This window comes from Neodiprion virginianus, chromosome 3, assembly GCF_021901495.1.
Source record: "Neodiprion virginianus isolate iyNeoVirg1 chromosome 3, iyNeoVirg1.1, whole genome shotgun sequence".
Taxonomy (NCBI): domain Eukaryota; kingdom Metazoa; phylum Arthropoda; class Insecta; order Hymenoptera; family Diprionidae; genus Neodiprion; species Neodiprion virginianus.
In genome coordinates, this window is record NC_060879.1 from 4,573,317 (window position 1) to 4,592,660 (window position 19,344).

A 19,344-nucleotide genomic window follows, 5' to 3' on the forward strand; every position below is an offset into this window, starting at 1 on the left:
TTCGAATATTTCTCTTGAACGAAAATCAAACTGGTCAATTATTTGCGGCGCGGAATATCGATGAGAGAGGATATATTAAAAAAAGAAAAAAAATCTCATTCAAATCATCGAAATTATCCACGTCGATATCATTCGATTAAATCAACGTTTGTCTCTTCGGAAATAAACGAAAACGAAAATAAGCGAATTCGATTAACAGCATTAATTTTTATAAATTAAAAACCAACCAAACTCGTTCGAAACCGAGAAGCAAAAAAAAAAAAATAAAATAAATAAAAATTAGTAAAAACGTGACAATTGTAAAATAAATAAAGTTTGAAAATAACGTTGGAAAATAAATACACAATTATGATTATGGATGAAAAAAATGACTGCGGAATTCGTCACGACACGCGAATTATCGCGAAACTTTCATTATTCCAGCAGCCAGCCCGCGTATAAAGCAAACGTACAAGCAATACGAATACGTGGTTAAAGATTGTGTCGACACAAGGAAGAAACGCGTGGGCGAATCATTAACACCGACACGTTGTATAAACGTGTTCATCGCACGATAGGAGATGACATAATACGCGATACTGAATGGTTAACTGCGTCACCAACCGTTCCTATTATACCCTGCCTATAATAACCTAGTGTACAGTTTAATAATGTGTATACCCTGTACAAAGTTGCGATAATGTGTCACTCACGCGGTTAAAACGCGACCGTTCAATAACACCTGGTTTAATATAATCGTCGCGCGGTTAAAAGGGGCTGAAAATTAACCCGTGTGACGATTTAATGGGGGTGGGGGAGAGATTGAGGGACATTTTCGGGAGGGGTGAGAGGATGTTAAAAGAAAAAAAAAAAAAATAGTCATCGTTTACGAATTAAAGAACAAAAAAATTTTTTCTCCACAACGATTTTCATTTTTTACCACAATCGAAAAATACAGTTCTAGATACGAAATGAAAATCGATTTTCTAGCCGTTACCGGAAACTCTGGTATCCGTTACTATTCTTTCTCGTTACGATCGCTGTTGCCTGATATTTTCTTGCAGAATGAAATGTGAAATTGTCGATTGAATATGTAAGAAAAAAAAAAAAAAAAAAAACATTAAAAAAATATATACATATTTTTACAATTTACAAACTCTGGCGCGCTAGTTTCGTGTGATTGAATTGAAGGAAATTTTTCCTTATCGTTGGTGTGAGATTTCGATTCTTGTCGGGAAAAAGGACAACGCTAAAGAAAACAATAATATGGAGAGTGAAAAAAAAGAAGAGAACCAAAGAAGAAATCAAATTTCGCCAGTACGATGAAAAATATCCCAGTCAGATGGTCGAATATGCGGACAGGAGGGGGGGGGGGGGGGGGGGAGAGGAACTTTCGTAGTTGTCGATCAAGCGAGGAAACGAAAAAGAAAATTAAAAAAAAAAAAAAAAAAAGGAGAGAGAAGAAAATAGAAATCTGTGGACAAATATAATAAGCTCGTAAAAGTTTTACGACATCAACGGAATGTTATTGTAAGTACGATATATAAGCCGTATATGATAGATATCGAAAATGAATGGGACGAAAAAAAAAAAAAAAAAAAAAAAAAAAAAACTCGCCGCTTTGTCGGACGTCACAGACGTAATATAAACTGAAACGAACGCGATGGCCGCAAAGTTCCAAAGCGATAAGTGATAAAAGAATAAAATTACACGAAAGGAAATATATAAATAAAAAAGTGAAAAAAAAAAAAAAAAAAAGAAACAAAAAAAACAAACTTAAAAGAAAAGCGACAAGAGTTTTCCAAGCCTTTTCATCGGGCTCGAAGAATTCCATAAGCCGATGGGATACAAACCGTATACTAAGTGTAACGCGTGACATATGAGTGTTCGTACGGGGATTCGGATGGTGCAGATCACGAGCGTGACACACACACATAGATAAATATATATATATATACTCGTACATATATATGTATGTATGTACATACAATATGTATCGAGTTCGTTCTTTCGCAGATATCGCGCGGTATCTTCGATAACCGAAACCGATGATCAGCAACTTTTTATTTCCTCCGAGATGAGAAGGTCGGGGGGGGGGGGGGGGAGGGGGCGAAACTTTTAACAAGTTTTACCCAAAATCCCCGCGTACAGTCTCTTGTAGAGGTTGGAGGAAAAAGTATGGAATTCCCTAAAAAAAAAAAAAAAAAAAAAAAAAATCACGCGGTATTTTTAAGATGGCTTCTTGTGGTAAGAAAAATAAAATAAAAAGAAACTCTGTCCGTATAAAAATCGATTTTCTTTTCGATTCAGGAGTAAAACGAAGAAAATGATTTGTTTCTGATCGAATTAAGCTTAGTTTTCTTCAAATATCAAGTGTTCGTTACTTTTAATAAATAAAGATCATTATTCGTAATCACACTTGTTGCGTTGTTTTATTGCGAAGGTAAAGAATAGGGTTAACTTCCTCTTTCAACCACGGGAAAATATAAAAAAAAAAATAAAAAAAAATGCATATCTCAAGAACGATTTTCGATATTCAATTAGTTCTGTCGCAAAAATAGTATTATATTTGACAGTAAACCTAAACGCCACGTCAATTAGGGATGAATACGTATTTATACATTGTGCGAAGTTTAATTTTTTCTGTAAAAGGTGTAACTTCTAACCCGCGGTCTCACTTACCTTTTTTTCCTGAATTATTCTAGTTACTGTAAAAAAAAAAAAAATGGGATTTTTCTCAGCGCATCGTACGTGTACGAACAAATCCGTATACCTACCGATAAACCTTCTTCCGAAATTGAACGGATGTTAATTTCACGTATAACGGTGTTAAACGATGAGCGCAAAGGGCCCGTAATATTATCTGTCCGTAATCTATCCTTATCGAGGAAAACCCCCTGGCCGTTTTCCCAATCTACCTGGTATACCTAACTAGCCTAAATAGCCAAGGCCGCAAATTCCTCGGGCAAAGGCGTTCACAATGTTCTATCGATTCGCGTCATTAAACACCCCCTCATTCCGGAGACTTGGATGAGAACGCGAGGAGAGGCAGACAGACGTGCTTGCTTGCAGCTTTTGCGACTGTAGATAAGGCTTATCTCGTTAGATTTCTCGCCTTAGACGTCGAATCGATCCCTTCTCGAGGTACGGCGGGAATAGATTTTACATGGAAGGTGACAACGATTAAATCGCTATCGCGTGAGTTTACCTCTTCATTTTATTTATTTTTATTTATTCATTTTATTAACTAATTTTCATTTTCTACCTGGAACTGTATTTTGTCGATTCTGGTAAAAAATGAAAATAATCGAGGACCGAGCGGTAACCGAAACTATAAATTTCTCTCGGTGTGTCGAACTTGCGATTCGATTCGAACTTTCCTATTTTACCGATAGTCTCGTAAAACAGGAAACGAATTTTTATGTCAAACAAATGCATATATCGTTCGCGGCATAGTTTAAAAATAGAATTTTTCAAGAACACAAAAAAGCATTGAAGGAGAACTCTAGAACTTTTTAAGGACGAGCAAAAATTCAACGACATTTCATTCAAAAATGTGTTTCTTTATAAACTTCAATCAACGTTATTAGAAACTTTAACATGGTGGCTACTGAAAATAATCGAACAAAATTTAACTTTTAACCCCAAGTTTTAAACCTCCGTGTGGGTCGTAGGATCTTTTGTGTTACAGTCGATTTCTGAATATCAATTTTTTTTTTTTTACAATACTTTAAAACTTTCCGGTCCGCCAACTTTTGGGGCAATATGGATAACACTTCAAGAAGAAACTTAAAATTTGTTCAAATTTCTTGAAAACCTAGAACACTTTGAAAAAGTGTAGGGGAAAAAAAAAAGTGGAAAAAGCAAATCTTCACAAGGAAGGTTAATTCCCCGAATCAAATTATAATTTCTCACCTAACAAAATCTGAATTAATTATACGTTTACGATCTATTCAACGGTCATTGGACAGAGCACATGAAAAAAAAATTGTTCTTCTGAATTCTGCGTTTCGCGAGAAAAAAAAAAAAAAAAAACTTTGTAAGAAATCGTCGATTGATCGATTAATCGTAAAAGCGACTGATCGAAAGCATCGATTAACCGATCGGTCAACTATTTCGATCAAAGAACGATTAAATCAGTTAAAAATCTATTTTTATCGAAATACCCAATCAACCGATTAACCGATTAATCGCACCGGTACCGATTTCTGCAAATTTTTCTAACACCGTGACTTTTTCCCCCGAGTTCAAACAAGACGAAGGCTAGAAGAAAACGTGACCGGTGGCGCAGCAATAAGTATAAACTAGAACCAGCTGAGTGGAGAAGAATAAAAAGAAGCTCAGGCTGTTCGTCCTTGACGAATATCCGTTGGGGATCAGCGATGAAACAAGGGTGAAAAATGGGGTGATATTTGTCGGGAGAAACGCGAAGGTGAATGAGGGAAAGGGAATCGCGGTTTAGTAAGAGAAAATTGGTGAAATTCTACCGCAAACGATCGTCAGCGACCGTGTAGCGAAATCTTGGACGTGGAAGGAAGGAAGGAAGGATGGAAGGATGGAAGGATGGAAGTTGGTTCCGGAACGTAAGAATATAACCGTGCAGAGCTGAGTGGGCGACATTCGTCGTCACGTATCCCGAGAGTTGAACTCAATTTCCTTAATGTCCCGAGTATCAACCTCCCCCATTCATCCCTCCGTCTTAACGTGCAAGATCCACGACCATTCCGCGACATCCTGAGGGAGTCCCGTCGGTCTCAAGAACCTCACGTTACGTAAGTTTCGCGCACCGCGGGTCAAAACCGTTTTTCCTTGCTTCGCATCTCGCATTATTTTTACACCGTCGAAATTCTCTCTGCCTCTCTTTGTTTCTGAATAACCACGGTGCTCTAATTTGATAAAATATTTATATCCGAGTTAGGAAGGAAGGGATTGCGAATTTACGGCTGCCAATTAAGCTTAGGCAACATCGTGTGGAGAAATGAAAATTGCTACACGCAACTGACCCGAACATTAGTTCATGTTTCTTATTTGAGGAGAAGAAGAAGAAAAATTCTAACTGTTGGACAGGATCGTGTTCGCTCAACGTGAATTATTGAAATACCGAAAATGTGAGAGAAAGTAAGAAAGCGCCGTTAGGACTACCGTATAGTTAATTCTAACACTAACCGATACCGAACGTCTAATTTGACCTGCACAAAAATTTTACTACATGGTATTCCACATGACTCAATTTCGCGCAATTTTGGCGTCACCATTTTTTACACTGTAACTCAAAGTTATTCTTAATCGGCTGACGTGGTGAAATTCCTTGTAAAAGTTTGTAAACGCAGATTCGAAGAAAGTCATGGAAAGAAAATATACTGTTTTGATATATTTTTTTTAATAGCCTGTAACTGGAAAGCAAAATATGCAAGAGGCTTCAACTAAGGCTTAAAGCAAAGGGTCGACGTTGAGATAAATTTTGAGAGTCATTCAAAATCTCTAGCATAACCCGTTGTCAACTTACAACGTGTTAAAAGATGCTAGAAACATATTTTTTCTTGGCATATTGTCTGTATAAATCGGGATTAAGAATGTACGCGAAAAACTTGCGGAAGGATCAAGCTGCATTTCCAATTTTCTTTAGGATATCTAGCCTTCTGCGTTTCAAAATTAAAGCCTATCGAATAATGCTGACAATTCGGCATATTTCGTTACTTCGAAGGCAATTTACAAAGAAACTGTAGATACCAGAAAAGTTTTTCAAACGAATTCGGATTCGGGATAGAAAAATCTCTGAGATTCGTCTAAGCTCGTTATTAAAGGCAAAACCATTCTATACACTTCAATTCCAGCGTCGTATTCAATTTTATTCCATACATTCCGAATTTAAGAACGAAACAAAAAAAAAAAAAGAAATATATATATATATATATTAGACTGGGCCAAAAAAATTGACTATTTTTTTTTTGAAAAATATATTGAGAATATCATTCAGTATGGCAAAAAAAAAAAATTTCATGAAATTTTAAGCCCTTAATATTAACTTTAAGAGGTCTATCATCGCTATTTTTGATTTTTAGTAATAATTTGATGTTTTACGTCAGAACTGTCGAAATATTGAAGTGAAAAAATTTATGTTCACTTATCCCTTTATAAAATTAAATTCCCTACAAAAAAGGTCTGATTATAGATTTTTGGCAGACAAGCCGTTTCCGAGTAATTAAGCTTAATAAATTGATATAATTTCTCGATTTGACTTTTTTAACTTGAAATTTCAATTTTTTCTTCAATTTTAATTGAGAATAACTTTTGAAAAATTAAATTGAGGCAAAAATATTAAGAGAACTTTTTTGTAGAACATTAAATTTCCTTTAAGAATCTGTCATGATCTTTTTCATACATTCATTGATTCGTTAGTCACAAAATACCAAATTAAAAAAATCAAATCGACAAATTATATCAATTTATTAAGCTTAATTACTCGGAAACGGCTTGTCTGACAAAAATCTATAATCAGACCTTTTTTGTAGGGAATTTAATTTTATAAAGGGATAAGTGAACATAAATTTTTTCACTTCAATATTTCGACAGTTCTGACGTAAAACATCAAATTATTACTAAAAATCAAAAATAGCGATGATAGACCTCTTAAAGTTAATATTAAGGGCTTAAAATTTCATGAAATTTTTTTTTTTTTGCCATACTGAATGATATTCTCAATATATTTTTCAAAAAAAAAAAAAAAAAAAATTGTCCATTTTTTGGCCCAGTCTAATATATATATACACACATGTATAATTCCTATTTCATCGGCGTTAGGTTGTCGTCGAAAAAAGAAACGAGTTTTGAAGACAGGTGTCGCAAACTCGCGTTACAATTTCAGACGTTACGACGGTTAAGTTAAACAAGATCGGAGACGGTAGGCAGATGAGATTATAAGATATAGCCCAATACCGTAGTGGGATTACAGGACTCCTAAAGAGCAAACTAACCTGACCCTGCAACCCTGCAGCGTGCGACGAAACCTCGGCAACCTAACTCGAGCCGACCTAATCTGGAGAGAGACGAGTGGCAAGATCTAGTTGCTACGGCGGTTTTAATCAGTGCTTTAATTGAGGGATAAATGTAAATTAATTCAGTAGGGCGACCGGATAGCCATACTCCTCCTCCTCCTCCTCCTACCATCCTATCGCAGTACTCGAGATGACTTTCCGAGTATCCTCAGTCGTGACCGGACTCAACTTGCTCCGTCATTTTACGATTGTCAAAAAGACGCAGACGCCACCATTTATCCGTTTACATATCTCATGCCGGACATTTCGTGGCTCAAATTCTGACCCGCGTCGCCTTATCGTTCTCCTCCCGTCCTCGTTCCTTTTTCCACTATTCATCTTTTCTCCGTCCCACCTCCCCCCTCTTTTTTGTTTCTTTCTTTCGTTCTTTTTTTTTTTTTATTTTTTTTTTTTTTTTGTTTTTTTTGTTTTTCGTTTCTTTACATCCCGTTCGGAAGAGGAAGCACGTTTCGGAATAAATTGTAGCGTGTGCCTGTAGTAGAGAAAAAAAAAAAAAAAGAAAAAACGTAACACTTGACGTTCGAAACGACGCGTGACTGAAATATTTCAGATCGATGATAATTCTTTCGAATTTTTTTTTTTTTTTTTTTTGGTTTCTCGATTCATATCGTTACGGTTATTTTTATTTATTTTTTATTTTTTGTTACCATTCTTCTACACCGTTCGAATATATCCTCGCCGAGTAAACGTGTAGGTAGGTTACGATAAGAGAATCGGTGAACAAGGCACACCACGTTGGTCAGAGTAAACATAAAAGTAACGTCGTCGTCGTCGGTCGCGTAACGATCGAACGATTTAATAAGCGAGATCGTAAACGAGGGTGACAGAGACGAATATATGGGGCAGGTATTTATCCGTCGATGTAATTAATGGCAATTAACCGACGAGTATACTTTTGATAGGTAATATACATACGAGTATACAATGAAAAAAATCAGACGTCGCTAAAACGTCACTCGTGATTATATACATTCGTTGAAAGACAAATTTCCTGACGGCAAAACATGCCCCTTCGTACAAGTAATACAAGCGTTGTCGACTTTCGCCCCCTCCCCTCAAAAAACCAAAAAACATTCGACAAATCGAACAACGCAAATTACGTGCCTGTGCGAAGTTTTTTTCGATTCAAATTTACGGCGTACGCGTTTGGAAAAGAAAAAATGTCCCAGCGGGTGCACTAAAATTTTTTGATCGATTTAACCATTTTTTTTTTTTCAAATGTATTACCAAGCGAAAGAAAAGTACAAAGTACAAATTAAACATAGACATGACAATTTATGTGTTTTAAATGTGTTTTAAAGTGTAACAAATGATTTAAACATAAAGCGGACCTGCTGTTGAACGTAATGTTAAGTGTAAATTTTTTCAACAGTGTGTATATCATAACTGGATGTTATTATTACTGTTGTTGTTGTTATAATCATCATTATTATTATATGATAACGATTACGCTGCACCAAAGCCGTCTATTATAATAATAATCATCGGTTAAGCACACCTGTGCAAATATATGTGGCGTAATGACGTAATTTATACAGTCGGTATAATGCTGGCATGTACGGCATGGGGATGCAGGAATCCCTTATACCTTTGCGGTGGTTGGGGATCGAGGGAAACGATTATGTTAATTTAATTGCAAACGCACACAGTAAAACACGCGTGTTTACTCGGGCACATTTGGGTAAGTCCGAATTCTACGCTATACGCATGTAACACGTGGTGAATGGGCTCAAGTTTGCGGCATTGCAGGGAAATACGGTCGACGTATCATTGAGGGCAAAAATTTTTATGTAAAAATGAATCAACGTTTTACTAGACATACGTTATATGTTTTAGGGTGAGACGAAAAAACTAACCTATCGAATCTGTGGTCTTAAAAAGACCGTATTTACTGAGAAAAAAATTCTCCCGTTCGGAAAAATATTTGGCTCAATTTTAAAAGGTGTCGCTGGCCGTTTTAAATTTCCCATTTAAATGACGCGCGGAACATTTTTTTTTTTTCGTTAAAAATACTGCAACTTTTGAACCGTTTGAAATAAAAAAATTTTCAAGACACATTCTTGTATGGCATTATATTCTCTAAAAAAAGACTCTGGAGTTGATTTTCTAGACTCAAAAATTCGCATACTTACGGGCCGTGAAGGTCGAAGAAAAACAGAAATATGCAGTTTTAGGGCTCTGCGATTGAAAATATCCATACTAAATGAAAAAACTTTGACTAAAATGAAATAAGGTGTGTGAAAGATGTTGTTTATAAACTATATTCGTCAAAGGAGTAGAGTTTTAACTCATTTATTTATTTTTTATTTCACTTTCAAACATTAATATTCTTTTTAATCGTTGATAAAACTTTGTTTGTTACAATTAGGATATTGCTGGCGATGTAATTGCACTAATTGCAGAATAAATTGTTTTCGTTCTTCATTTTTCGTTAAAGTTCGATTATAATTTTGTATTAACGCTATACCGCATATTTCCGCTTTTCTTCGACTTTCACCGCCCGTAAGTATACGAATTTGGAGTCTAAGAAATCAACTCCAGGGACTTTTTTTTAGAAAATTTCACGCCTTACAAGAATATGCCTTGAAAATTTTTTTTATCTCAAACGATTCAAAAGTTACAACATTTATAATGAAAAAAAAATTATACGTATGTTATTTAAATGGGAAATTTAAAACGGCCAGCGACACCTTTCAAAATTGAGCTAAAAATTTTACCAAACGGAATAATATTTTTCTCAGTAAATAGGTCCTTTTAATTAAGACCATAGATTCCATAGGTTAGTTTTTTTGGCTCACTCTGATATATATGTATGGGGAATTCCATGCGAACCCAACCAACGTTTGAACCTCACCATTTTTGGTTTTCTTCAAAATTTTTTTTTATTCAATAATTGAATAATCGATCAAGTTTCACATGTCGTTTACAAGTCTCGTCTATATATATGAAGGGCTCTTTCCTAAATTTCTTTTTCTTTCACCCACATATATATATATATATACACAAAATATATATATATATATGTATGTATTATGCATCCCTTTTGTTTCTCCTTGTTACACTTTTCCCCGGGAGTTTGTACAGCCGGTCGGCGATATCGATGTACGTGTAAAAGAAAGAGAGGAAAGAAAAGTAATAAAAAAAAAAAAAAAGAAAGGGGCGGGAGGGAGGAAGTCGGGGTGAAAGGATGGAAAAAATCGGCAAAGTTATCGCGAGCGACGGCCGAAGGGATGAAAGGAAAAAGCTAGGAGACAGAGGAACCTGCAAGCCGCGTTTGGCAGAGGCCGAAGAATGAGACAAGATTTGTTGGCGCTTTTCAGGTATAAATAATTCTCGGCTATATGTATATACATAAATATATACATACGTATGTAGCCCGCAGAGATTTCTTTGTCAACTTGGACGGACGTTCCCTTCTCTGATCTCCGTAGACCTTCTTTTTCCTGGATATTTCTTTAATACGATTCGCCAGAGATTCGTGGATACGACAATACAGTCTCGAAAATACGGCCTAAGATTTTTTTTTTTTTTTATCAGAATTTTGAAAACAGCGAGCCTCGAATTGCCCGAAAAAATTTGTACGAGCGCAATCGATGAAAAAAAATTTATTACACGTTAACTTCCTAAATATTTAACAATACAGTTCATTCTTTCATATTTACATTAATTATATTCGGGCGATTTTTGTAGATAAAAATTTATCAATAATTACTTTTTTTTCGCATAAAAAAAAAGTCACGTTTCGATATTTACAAAAAACCAGAATTTTCTTTTACATTTGAAATTTTTTTTTCACCACGGTCGATGCAATTTTTGTCTGAGGTGATGGTGGAAGAGAAATAAAATAAAAAAAGAAACGAACAAGAAAAAATAAAGTATGAAAAAAGAATCGCGCAACATCTTTTCGTCGATTCGTAAATGATAAGAAATGTTCAGAAACTAGCCTCATTCACGGAAAAAAAAATAACAAAAAAAAACGTTTCGGACACATCCCAATGTATAATATTTAATAAAAGAAAATCTGATAGATAATTATTATACTTCGAGTCTAACGATAAAAAAGACGATTAAATAATAATAGCAGTATAAAAACAAACCGAAGACGAGATAGAGAGGTTATGTGTGTAATGTTTTATATTTTTTTTTTTTTATTCTTTCTTTTTATTCCATTCAAGAAACGTGGGTACTTCGTTTTCTTCGAACCATTAGATCCATTTTTCGTTTCCACCTCCGTAATACTGCCCTCAATATCTCTATAGGCATATAATAATAACTAACGCGGCGAGAGTTTTTCTCGGCAGCCCTCTCAAGATACCAGAGGTTTCAAATTGAACTCAGATTTCCGGCTCTACGACTTTCTGGTTTCAAACGCTTTCCCGTGCAGAAATTTCTGCATCATTTAAACCGATCAATATACGCAATACGTGTATACATATATATCCATTATACAGGTACATTTACTTTTCACTTTAAACGATTATATATATAATATATTGCGAAATCGTTTAAAGTGAAAAGTAAATGTACCCGTATAATGGCTGAAATTTCGCGTCGACTCCGATTAGATAAATATAAGAACGCGATAAAGAAAAACGACGATTTATCGTTCGCAAAATATCCCATTCAACGCAGGAATCAAAATCGAATATTTTCTTTCACCCTCGTAATGAAAATCAAAGGATACAAATGTAAAGAAATGATTTTTATTTTTATTTTTTTTTCATTTCCTCAACCGCGCAGAACTTACAGAATCGGCGAAATGTAAGAATATTTAAATATCAAGCAAAAAATTAGATTCGTCGTTCAATTAATTTAAACATGAAAATTTATCGACGTGAAAATTTGAATGTTGGGGTGGGGGGTAGGGGGTAGCAATGAGTAAGCAGCGAGCTTTTGTGGAGTGAATATAGAATGTAGCAATAGATAGATACCGATTAATTAAGCAGCCGCGAGTAATTTCATTACCCAGCCACCTTGTGTCGATGTTCGAATATTGGCAGAAGCGTATCTATGCAAATATACCCATACACACGTACGATTCGGGGCTTGCAATTATTACGCGAAACAAAAGCAGTCTGTTGATACTCGGGAACAGCATCGGCCGTTTTATATGGATAATTGATATCAGCCACGTTTAGTTGGAAATAAATGTATTCCTGATGCGGTCAGATAATTCTTTCTTCGTTTTTACGTTGAAAAGAATCAACGCGATTAGGGTTACAAGTGATGCCAAATAATGAGGGTCACATTTAGCACCACAGAAATATTAGTAGAAGATAATGAATAATCGTTTGTTTAAATTTTGTGAAACAAGCTCGACTCACCGGAACAGCAGAAATCCCAAACCAGTGACAGCGGCTCGCCTTACATCGTCGTTGACGTCGGAAACCTGACAAATAGAAGCAAAAAACCGATAAATTTGAAAGTTGAAATCGACTCCGATGACCATTACGTAAGTTTAAATGTTATATATTGGATCGCGAAATTGTCGAAATTAATTACTTCGTGAACAAAAAACGTGACATCGTTCTCTTTCTCGTGCAAAGTTGTAGATTCGTTAGAACAAAATGGCGGCGAAGGTGAAGTTGTAAAAAAGCTCCAATTTCCAGAATTATCAACGAATCATCGCGCAATTTGGTACTCCATTTCTTGCCACTGGTTCGCGTATGCCTGATTTTTTTCAGAATTCTAGATCACGAGGGTTCAAAATGCGGAGTCATTTATCAATCGAATTGGAGAAACCGGATGACGGAACTTTCGAAATCTTTTTCTTCGCCTTTCTTCTTTCAAACGCCTCCATCGTCGAAAGTAATTACTTCGCGAAGAAAAGAGGTGACATCATTTTCTTTCAGCTGTCGAGAATCTTCTCTTCGTGCAAAGTTACATGTGGATTCGTTCAAACAAAATGGCGGCGAAGCAGAAATTTCAAAAAGCTATAATTCCCAAGATTATCAACGGATCATCACGTAGTTTGGTGCTTTATTTTTTGCCATCGGTTCGCATCTGCTTGATTTTTTTCAGAATTTTAGACCACCGGGGTTCGGAATGCGGAGACATTTATCAAACGAATTGGCGAAACCGGATGATGAAACTCTCGAGATCTTTTTTCTTTCACCTTTCTTCTTCCAAGCACCAAGAATAACGGCCCAAAGCGTTGCGAGGCGTAAAAGTACGAAGGAGTATTACAGCTGCTATACCGAGATGTGCGCGATATAGTTGACGAGAAATAATTTTTTCCCTCTTCCTTTATTCCCCCTTGTTCGCGGAGTAATAAAACTTTCGAACTGCACTCACCGCGACGTGTAAAAGCTTCCGTATTGCCTGGTTGTTTCCTGTTCCGCAGTAGGCCATCGCAAGGGTGTACATACCGCTTCTTCGGAGGATTGGATCCTTATCGGCGGTCGACGATGCGATGAGCGGATCGGCTTCCTCCAGTCTACCGTACATCGTGAATGCGATACCGACGGCAAGACCACGCAGTATTTTCTCATGCTGCGTCTCGTGCGCGTACTGTAAAGAAAAAAACAAGACAACTGAATTTAAGCTCAATTGACAATTAAACTAGAGATAAGAATAAAATAAAAAATAATTTTTTTTGTTATCAACTGAATAGTTAACTCATCATATTACACATCCATATTTTTATCACTTTACCGATAATTGCTAAAATTAAGAACACATGTTTCTCTTGAAGAAAAAAAAACAGAAACAAAAATACTATAAATCTAATTTTACACAATTTTTCTAAATATCATTCAAAATAGCAAACGGATCTTAATAATTTACTATATTAGGATATTTAATTCGATTAAATTCGAGAATTCGTTTCGTAAATGTATATCAGAGCCAAGGGAGCAGTTTCCGTATCGAATAGGTAATCGTATAAAGTGACGACAGTGGCCCCCAAGGATCGACCGAGTCTCACCTCAAGTGCTATAACTACGCAATAATAAAATTGGAATGTTTTATCTAACGAGACACGAGGTTAGCCCTAGAGTAAAACGGTTATACGTAAGTGATAGGAGAGAGCGAGAAATGCAAAAAAAATGTTGTCGATGCGAAAAGAAAAAACAATGAATAAAAAATAGGCAAAGGATTAACTGAAAAAATCTGTAACTAATGACGATAGAGTTGTGTTCAGATTTTAAAGCGATATATCCTAGGTATATTTGTATTTATTTCAACACAAAAATTTAATACCATCGTTTATGTGTCCAATTTTTATCAATTACAGATCATTACAGTTTGTTTGTTAATGAATTTTCCACAAAACAGATGATTGCGATACTTCATTTGACGAAAAAATAACCATACGCTTTATTGACTATGGTATTAAAGTGATGAAGAAATTAATTTCAAGCAATTCGTAGACGATCCATTGGAAAACGAAATCCCAAACGATGATCCACAAAAATGCCTAAACCTGAACTTTATAACATGTTCCTTCTACGTAAAAAGGAAAGATTTAAGAAAATTAACATTCTATTCAACCAGCTTCGATATACTTCGATATCTATTTAAAATTCTGATGCTACGACTTTTATTTTTTATCAACATTTTCGCTGGACTCTTGTTATTCGTACGTCGCACATTTCCTCAATTCTCGTTTCGAAGGCAAAACGGGAAAGTCAGAATGACAATCAAGTCTCCGGGGTAAATTCAACCCCTCTCTAAACGTTTAGGCCTGCCTCGCCTGGGTTTATCCCAACTAACTGAGGTCACAAGCGAGAGTTTCAAACGACGGGTCATACCAATTAAGCCTGCACACGCTGTTTCTGAAATTCAATCTATCCCTACACATTGTTGATTATTTCTGCTTTTACACGGAAGTTATTATTATTATTATTATTTTTCTTTGCAAGAAAGTAAATTGAACAGAAACGAATCCACGAAAATTTTTTCAAACGATACGATTTTTGTAGAGCAAAAAAAAAAAAGGGGGAGAACACCTATATTATCATATTTCTATAAAGTTATTTGGTGAACTTCTTTTCAATCGTTTGAAATTATGCATCAGTTTCTAACTAACTAACTAATAACAGATTCTAAGTGAAGTATCGATATCTAAACTTCCGTTGACCATTCCCGTATTTTTTATTTTCATATCTCGTTCCAAGATTAATGAAAAGTATCGATTTTTGGGTAAACCAATCTCCTCGAAACCCGAAATCAAACAGTATAAAGGCTTGGGGTTAAATCTAATAGATCGAAAGTAACAAGTTACAAGACCCGATTATCGATCGTCGATTTCTAGTCCGTCGGCTTATACTCGATAAAATACGGCGAGCTTTCGGTAACTTTTTGCTTTTGGGGCGGAGCTTTCGGTGCGTCGCAAAATAGGTGTACAATTTAGCTACTCGCGTAGGCGAAAAGTTTTCGAACATGTAGACGCTCTATTATTTACGTATAAAGTAGAGACGCGGATTCTCCTCTTCCCTTACTGGTTGCCTCTCTGATATCGAAAATCGATAAAGTAATGAATCGATGAATTTTCCGACCCTCTAGTTTAGCAGACACGGACTTTTCGACGAGGACGATGCACGTCCTGCTGCCTACGCTTGATCTAACTATAGACGTAAAACCCTGTTGGACGCTGGCCAGAATTCTCTCAATTTTCCTCTCGGTGCACGTTTTCCTTTTGTTTTTTGTTTTTTTTTTTTTTTTGTTTTTGCACTACACTGCATGCATCAGAGGATTTTTCATTTTCCGCATTTTTTCAATTCAATTAGGAACATTTGATCAATGTATCGCTAAACGAGAATGAAGTTCGTTCGGAACGTCGGTGCATCAAAACAATGTGATATATTAACGATAAAAAAGAAAGGGGGGGGGGGGGGAACTAACTTCGACGAAGTCAAAACTGTTTCTACAATGTTGGCGGAATAAAAAGAAAAAAAAAAAGAAAACTTGCCGTACGTATTTTATTGATCAGTTCGACGACCGAGAAAGAGCCGAAAAAAAAAACGGAAAAGAAAAAGAAAAACAAAAAAAAAAAGAATCAACTTCTTCCTATTTCTATGTTTTTTTCCGCAGAATAATAATAACAATAATGATGATGGTAAAAATGGCAAATAGCAGATGGGACGAAAAGGAGAAGCCAATGGATCGTTTGAAAACGGTCCATTTGTCAGAGATATATATTCGCGACATATGCCACGGTTACAGGGCGGATCGTACCCTTTGCGAATATCTGACACCGACCGGGAAATTCGCCTGGTTGATATGACAAGAATAAATTACGCCCGCGTGAAAAAGGCCCTATCCCATATATACCTTATACGCTATATATTCTTCATATTTTATGCCACCCTATCCTCTTCGTTTATATCGTCATCATTTTCATCGTTACGCATGTATTCTCCAGAGACGGCAATGAAATACAATATTATACAAACAACGCAACTTTATTGAATTGTAATGTTTGTGAGGAGATTGTTTTCTTTCCTTTTTTTTTTTCTAATCATTGAATGATTTATGAATAATGATAAAAGGTTAAACAAAAGATCGCAAAACTCCATACAAACCAATTTTGTGTTATATAATACAAAAAAAAAGACGTAGCAGTAAAAATTATTTTTTGAAACACACGAGCTACTGGACGGGGGGATTTATTTAGATTTACTGAAACGGTCGGAAAGCAAAGACCAGAGTAAACTTATATATTCGGAATCTTTAACGTTTTTGGTACTTTCTTATGTGTACGTATATATTATTTGTAAACTTTCTCTGTGCCGAAGGTCAATAATGGGAGGGGGGGGGGGGGGGGGGGGGGGGGGGGGGTCAACATTTATTCTCGTTCTGGCCCTGACGAGGGACCTCCTCGGAAAAGTAAAATATTATTTATTGATTGAGATAAAGAAAGGAATTTAGTTATAGATAAATATTGTTCTATAAATTGAATACGATCAAACTTACATTGGATACGCGAAAAACCGCGGTGAAATTTTTCAAAAAGAATGGAAAACAAAAGAAAAAAAGAAAAATTCAAGTTACCAATTCATAGCAAATCGGTGGTATCCATCAATCAATCAAAGCCAAATAGCGGCCAAGTCATCCATCATTTAGTGAATGACAAGATTATTGTTAACACTCACATCCAATGTAATCAATAATTTGCTAAATTTAAAAGCTTACCCACACTGAAGGAGAGCTAAGGTTTATCAGATTCTTTTGGCGACATTATATAAGAATTATTAAACAATAATGACGTAAACAATCGAACGTCGTAACTACCTGATGGAAGAAAGCGAAAGATGAAGGTGGATCGCTAATCGATCATCATGGCGGATTCAGTGTCTGATTTGAGATTGACAGTATTTTTGTCACAAACGATGTTGCACATTTCCAAGACTAATCTTTTCTTTATATTTCTTTTCGCGGGGTTGTATTATTAATATTAAAATTATGATCAACATCTAATCTATGTTCTGAGAAGGATCAGAACGTAAAAAAATTTCGACTTCCCTCCTTTATTGACCTTCGAAACCGAGAAAGTCTACACATAATTAAAGATAAGGTCAAGAAATTCTTCAACATATTTGTATTATAACTATATAAAACCTTTTCTACCTTCACGATGCAGAAACGAGACGTGGAAAAAAACGAACGGGAAAACGGTTATTCTTTATATCACGACTTTACGGGATGTTAAACCCAATGGGGATGCCATTATGGATAAGGATAGAAAGAACGGAAAGAACGGAAAGAATGGAGGCAAAAAGAGGGGACAGAATAGAGACTCCCTTGAGAATCGAGCACTTCGGCTGTTCGCCGTTATTCGCGAATCCAATTATTAAACCTGCACCGTGATTTCTGAAAACACCGAAAACATCTCATGAAAATGAACTCAAAGTTTTTGTTAATGTCAAACTCGATCTGTTTGTTCCTAAACACAAGGAGCATAATAAAAAAAAAAATCGAATAAATTGATTAGGAGTTCGGTGGATTGATCATTACTCGAGATGAGCAAAATTTTGGGCAAACGTCAAAACGGAAGGAAACAGAATTTAGCTTCGTATTGACATTACGAAAGAAGATTACGCGTAAAAGTTTCTACCTCGTATATGTTTCATTATGGACAATCTTAGAAATGAATCGAGTTATGAATCTATAGACCAAACGGGGGACAAGGTACGGCTGTCTAAAATCGTCCAAAAAATTTAACGTATTTGTTGAATGTTCTCTGAAGTATTTCACAAAGATTAAAATTCGTTCCAATCCATCCTGATTTAATTTCACCCTCGGTTCCAATAGTATAAAGTTATTGCTCTAACACTCACCACCACCATGTCGTGGATAGCCTGAGTAGACTTTGAGCCAAGCATAACCATCCCCATGGCGATACCAGCAGCTTCGCCAGTCACAGCGTCGTCTTGATACAGATTGAACTTAAGCTGTTCGTAGACGTCTTGTCTGTGGGAACCCATTGCCGCAAGTCCAAGTCCAAGGCAGCCGCCGTGACGCACCATCTTTGCAATAAAGTACAATTCGTTAGATTCACAGAACTCTCGTTTCTTGCACTTGTACATTAGAGTGGTGGATTATTCTTGAAAAAGAATTATGTAACGGGTATTATACGTGTAAATGTGTGAATAGAATCAATTAGAACTGATTCTCAGCCTAGTCTTGGTAAAAAGAATGTACCTATTGGTAATAGAATATAATGTGAGAACACAAATAACCCATATTTCTAAACTAAAAACGTCGATTCATTTAAAATTCAGGTAAAAAGCTCGAAAATATAAATAAACATTGCAATAAATTAGCATTTATTCATATAAGCCTGGTTTTCAAATCAAAACGAACATTTTTATCGCGGTCATTGCTGTATTTTTTGTCAGTTTTATATGCTGAAATCTTTACAAATTCAGCTATGAAATTTAAAACCCTATGATAATATGACTAGTTAGTCATTTGAACGAAAATCTTACTTCATTTTGTGCATCCTTCAGCTGGCCGAGGAGATAATCGGTGATGGTTGCTCCATGGTTGGCGTGAATTAATCCCAACGCGTAGAGTCCACCTCCTTCCGAGTATCCGGCACCGGCGCCAGTCTCACGTGGTAAATAAGACTGCATCAAAGCCAGAGCTTCCTGTTCATGGCCTCTGTGTATAACACCCAATGACGCCGTGGCTGTTAACTTGGCCCAATTTGTGGCGCGAGCCAACCACTCCAAGTTGTCACTGAAAACGAGTAAGCAAGTCAGAAACTTCAGGTGAGAGTTGCAACCAAAGGTGTGAGGTTGAAGTTAGTATCGTTAACGTGAAAATTCAACTCTGGGAAAACTTTTAACCTCACAATTTTAAAATT

At 35.9% G+C, this 19,344-nt stretch overlaps 1 protein-coding gene across 1 annotated transcript in view; it reads right to left on the bottom strand.

The window, feature by feature from the left end:
• The window catches only part of LOC124300658 (26S proteasome non-ATPase regulatory subunit 1), a 66,209-nt gene that overhangs the window by 43,815 nt on the left and 3,050 nt on the right, over positions 1-19,344 (bottom strand). The window contains exons 7-10 of the mRNA XM_046754957.1: positions 18,965-19,217; positions 18,314-18,502; positions 13,329-13,544; positions 12,359-12,423 (exon numbers count right to left, since the gene is read on the bottom strand). Of these exons, the coding sequence (XP_046610913.1) occupies positions 12,359-12,423; positions 13,329-13,544; positions 18,314-18,502; positions 18,965-19,217 (723 nt within the window). The remainder of the gene's footprint in view (positions 1-12,358; positions 12,424-13,328; positions 13,545-18,313; positions 18,503-18,964; positions 19,218-19,344) is intronic.